The 4,696-nt window shown below is 35.0% G+C and overlaps 1 protein-coding gene across 1 annotated transcript; it reads left to right on the top strand.

Moving 5' to 3' along the window:
* LOC107759574 (putative GPI-anchored protein At1g61900) lies at nt 1–4,172 on the top strand. Its single transcript, XM_016577548.2, has 8 exons — nt 1–255; nt 1,224–1,409; nt 1,519–2,124; nt 2,378–2,623; nt 2,763–2,774; nt 3,334–3,477; nt 3,619–3,669; nt 3,945–4,172. The coding sequence occupies exons 1-8, from the start codon at nt 201–203 to the stop codon at nt 4,013–4,015; spliced, it is 1,371 nt and encodes a 456-aa protein (XP_016433034.1). The 5' UTR covers nt 1–200; the 3' UTR covers nt 4,016–4,172.
* Nucleotides 4,173–4,696: the final 524 nt, after the last annotated feature.

Raw genomic sequence — 4,696 nt, 5'->3', positions numbered from 1 at the left:
TCCACTCTTTTAGCTGTATTCACTAATCTTGAAAATACCCAGACTAATTATTAGTTAATTAAGCGTACAAAATACATAGTACTATCTATATATGTATGTTCATACTATGAAATACCAGTAACGTAATACATATGTGTTCAGTGTTTACATGTATACACACGCATTCTTTGCCGTTAATGTCAGCGATCAAAACTTGAAAAATGAGCACAGAGTCTCAATTTCTCCTGATTCAAGTCTCTCTAGTGTTGCTTTTCTGTAAGTGGTTTTCATTGATTAGCCATTGTTCAATGCTTGATTAGATCGATGTTGAATTGCTTAATTAAGGAAGAAATTATCTTGATGCAATGTAATGAATTGTACTTAATAAGAATTTGAGTCAGTCTAACCTTTCTAGAGTCATCAGCCATACATAATTGGGGTGTAAAGTTTTGAAAATGGATGGCATGCATTGTGTTCTTGAATTAACACCGAGTGGTGCTTTCTTGATATTTGGAATTGTTGATAACGAGATAAAGGAGCATACTTGGTTTAGTGGCTTTTGTTTTCTTCTTTCCCTTTCTTGTTTTAATTAGATGCAGTGTTTGGTATTTGATTTTGCAAGTCAAAGTTGATCATATTTCCCACGTTGAGAACTAGGATTCCTATCTGTTCTAAAGGAGGCTTTCTCTAAATCAAGATGAGTTCAGAAAACAAATCTTGTGCTCTTGGAGGAGGAGGTGGCAAATAAGTGTAGAGAATTTCTTCTACTACTTCGTATCTTATTTCTTCTTAGAAATTTATGAGTGTAGTACGTGTCTGAACCCTCATATGCTGCGCTCTTGTTCTACATTGTGACTGTTAAACAAAATTTATCATCTGAACCTCACTCTCTTCGAAGAAAAATCCATTCCTATTGACAGGATCTACAAATTATGTTTAGACGTCCCTACTATTTTGGAACTAATATACGGATGTGATAAGGTAGACCTAGAGTGATCAGTGTAAGCGACGTGAGTAACTAATAATGCAGGTCACTTCAACATTTGGTGCATTAATAGCATTTGTGCATAAGCAAGTTGTTTATATTTAAGACGCCAACATGATGACCTCCGTGTTGGATGGAAAACAACACCTCGATGTGCATCACTAATTGAACTCACAGCCTTTTGGATTCAATTAGCGATGATAGATTTCTTCTGACTGATGTTCAATCATTTATGCGATCTCTATGAACTATGTCTCAGTTTCAGGAATTCATGGATCTCTGTGGAAGCAAGATAGTGATATTCTGTCCTCTGATATATTGAGTAGAACTCATTATGATGCCTCTCCAAACATCTCACCTAGCATTGCTCCAGAATCTATGTTGCCGATGCAAGCACCTTCACCATTGATGCCATTTACATATACTGGTGTGCCAAAGTTATCAGGTATGCAACATATAGACTGACAATACCTCATAGGGATTGTTTACTAAAAAATTCCAGTGAGTTGATATAAGCTGGTTACTGATGAATGGTGCTGTTTTTAACTTTTCAGGACATTGTGCATTCAATTTTTCAGCTGCAGACAGTATTTTGAGAACAACAGCGACTAATTGCTGGTCTTCACTTGCTCCATATCTTGCTAATGTGATATGTTGTCCTCAATTTGATGCCAGCCTAGTGGTTCTTGTAGGGCAGGCTAGTATTCAGTCACAAAGGCTCGCGCTGAACTTGACTCATGCTACGCACTGCCTTTCGGATGTTGAACAGATTCTTGAAAGTCAAGGTGCTAGTAAGAAGCTTCTTGAGATTTGTTCTGTGGATCCGTCCAATCTTACAGAATCCTCTTGTCCTGTTATAGATGTTAACGAAATCGAAAACAGTTTAAATACATCAGCTTTGCTGGTTGCTTGTGAAAAAATAGATCCAACTATTGAGTGCTGCAACCAAGTTTGCCAGAATGCTATATCTGCTGCAGCTGAAACTTTAGCTGCCAGGCATAAAAATGTAACAAGATTCAGTGGCTCCCTTATTTTGCCTGAGAAATCAAGTCTTATGAGTGACTGTACGAGCATTGTATTGCGATGGCTGGCCAGCAAATTTAATCCTTCTTCAGCTAATAGAATCATCAGAGCACTTTCAAGCTGTGACATTAACAAATGTAAGTCAAATATTAAATTGAATGAAAAACTGTTGAGAACTTGGAAACTTTGTAATTTTGCCTCTTCAATAGAATCTACATGTTGAATATCAAATCTGCATAATTTGAAATTTATACAATTTAACTCTGGCCTCGAAATTTTTTGACCAAGGCCATGCATAATGTGTCATCTTTAATTTGGATACATATATTTTGAGATGATAAAATTAGGCCTATTTTTGTTTCTGAACTATTCGTTTGTTTACGCTGGTAGCCTGTCCATTGGTGTTTCCTGAAATAAAGGACATTACTAAAGAATGTGGAGAGGTAACGAGTAATCAGACATCCTGCTGCAATGCAATGGATAGTTACTTGTCGCGCTTGCAACAGCAGAGCTTCATTACAAATCTCCAAGCTTTAAATTGTGCTACATTGCTTGGCAAGAAGTTGCAAGAAGCTAATATTACTAGCAATGTTTTTGACCTTTGCCATGTAAATCTCAAGGATTTTTCTCTTCAAGGTTAGCGCCTTTTCTGCATCTTTTCATCCTGCAATGATTTTCTCTTGGTATTGTTTATATTATTGACATTGTTTTGGTGTTCAATTTGTTCTTACTGCTGCGCAACCCTGGATTTCATTCACCACATGCTGATCAACAGTCGATGCTAAAGGTAATGAATTGAATTTTAGGTCTGTCTTTGTATCAACTAGATACTTTATTATATATTCCCAACAGCTTCTCTATATTGACCCCATGAAATGGCACCCCATAATCTACTTATATTTTTTCACTTAAAAGAGAAGACAAATGCAAGTACATTGATATATCTGATAGGATCTAGATTACTTGTTTTATCTTGATCCTCCAGAAGTATGGGACACACTTGATCAATCTGGAGTTGGTTTTTTTGACATGTTGAACTTTTTAATCGAAAACATATGATTTATTGCTTATATACACTATATAGTGTGAGGCATGTAGTTTAATATCGTCGTTTTTAATTGGGTACAACATTGTTTAGCACATGGAATGCATGATATGACACTCTTAGCTAGGAAAAGCAACATGAATGAATGATGCTTCTCTGATTTCTTTAGTATTTCTTTCTGCTCAATAGTTGAATGATATTTATGTCTAATGAGAATTGCAATTGTTGAGTAGAAACTTCTCATTTCACTGTCATTCATTCTCATGTTCGACTGAATTTTTTTGGTTTTAATTTACTGTAGAATCGGGATGCCTCTTGCCCAGCTTGCCTACAGATTTAACATATGACCAGAGTTCAGGAATTGGCTTCATTTGTGATCTTAATGATAATGTGGCAGCTCCTTGGTCCTCAGCATATTCTGGTGCTGCTTCTACCTGCAACAAGAGTATGTACAACTTTTCCCTTCACAAAACTTTTAAAAAGATAGAAATATAATTAGCTTTCTTTACAATTGCAAAAATCTTAGAACTTCCATTTTCCTTTCCTTCTGATTATCCATTTGTCAAACAACAAAATGATTTTGCAGCTGTTGCACTTCCAGAACTTCCCAAGGCAACATCCTCTCAGTTCAGTATAGGTATGGGTTAATAGCTAGAGCCTTGTATTCTCTAAATAAATTAGTTGTTACTACCTCTTTTCTTTTTGGCCTTAGGCATCCCAATATCCTGAAACTCACTGACTCGATTAATTCGGATTCACCCCGGGTAGAATTAGAATGTCACTAATCTATTCTGTTTCTTTTGGTGTCATAAATTTTCTAATGAAGAAAGTTATTTCCTTCAAATTTATTAGTATCTGACAATATTTAACTAAACGGGATATCTAAATCTACAAACTTTTATTGCATTTCAGGAGTCAGCATCAAAGATATGGTGTATACCCTGATATTTGCTTTATCAATGGTCTTCCAGTTGCTCATCTAACTCTTCTGGATTACTTGAATTTTCATCACAAGAAATATGCTATACCGTATATTTATATACGATTCTATCTGGATTTTCAGAAAGAAAATGTTAGCACAAGTAGCTCAAATTTGCTGCATTTACAGCATCATTTATCTATCATTCATTATTCTCTTTTTCTTTTTCTTTTGTTTGTCGCAATAAAAATTGTACAGAGAAACTTGTTACGGTATATACTATTAACCATGCATTTAGATATAGTATATTCTAATAATTGTCATGGTTAAAAGCCTAAGTGAGAGATTGTTGGGATATATACTATTAACCATGGATTTTGGTTTGGATATAGCATTTATTATGGAACAATTGTTTATTCCATTTTAATAAAGTTTTAAATAGATCATATATTTGTTTGTCTTTTTTATTTATATAGTAGATGATATAGTGTATAGAGTTTAACTTATACACGGAAGATTAAATCATCGGTTCTTATAAGTATAAAGATCATGTTCACAATCTAATGATGGAATTGGACAAACCATCACTACTAGAAATTCGGCAAAAACCGACCAAGGTCGACCGACCAGCTTTGGCCGGTCGAAAAACCGGCCAAAAAACCGACCAAAGTTGGTCGGTTTTTCAAAATATTTTATTTTTTAATTTGTTTTACGAAACCGACCAACTTTGGTCTGTTTTCTTTAG

This window comes from Nicotiana tabacum, chromosome 2 (assembly GCF_000715075.1).
Source record: "Nicotiana tabacum cultivar K326 chromosome 2, ASM71507v2, whole genome shotgun sequence".
Classification (NCBI taxonomy): domain Eukaryota; kingdom Viridiplantae; phylum Streptophyta; class Magnoliopsida; order Solanales; family Solanaceae; genus Nicotiana; species Nicotiana tabacum.
Note: the sequence above shows the minus strand (reverse complement) of the source record. Positions and strands in the feature narration are given on the sequence as shown.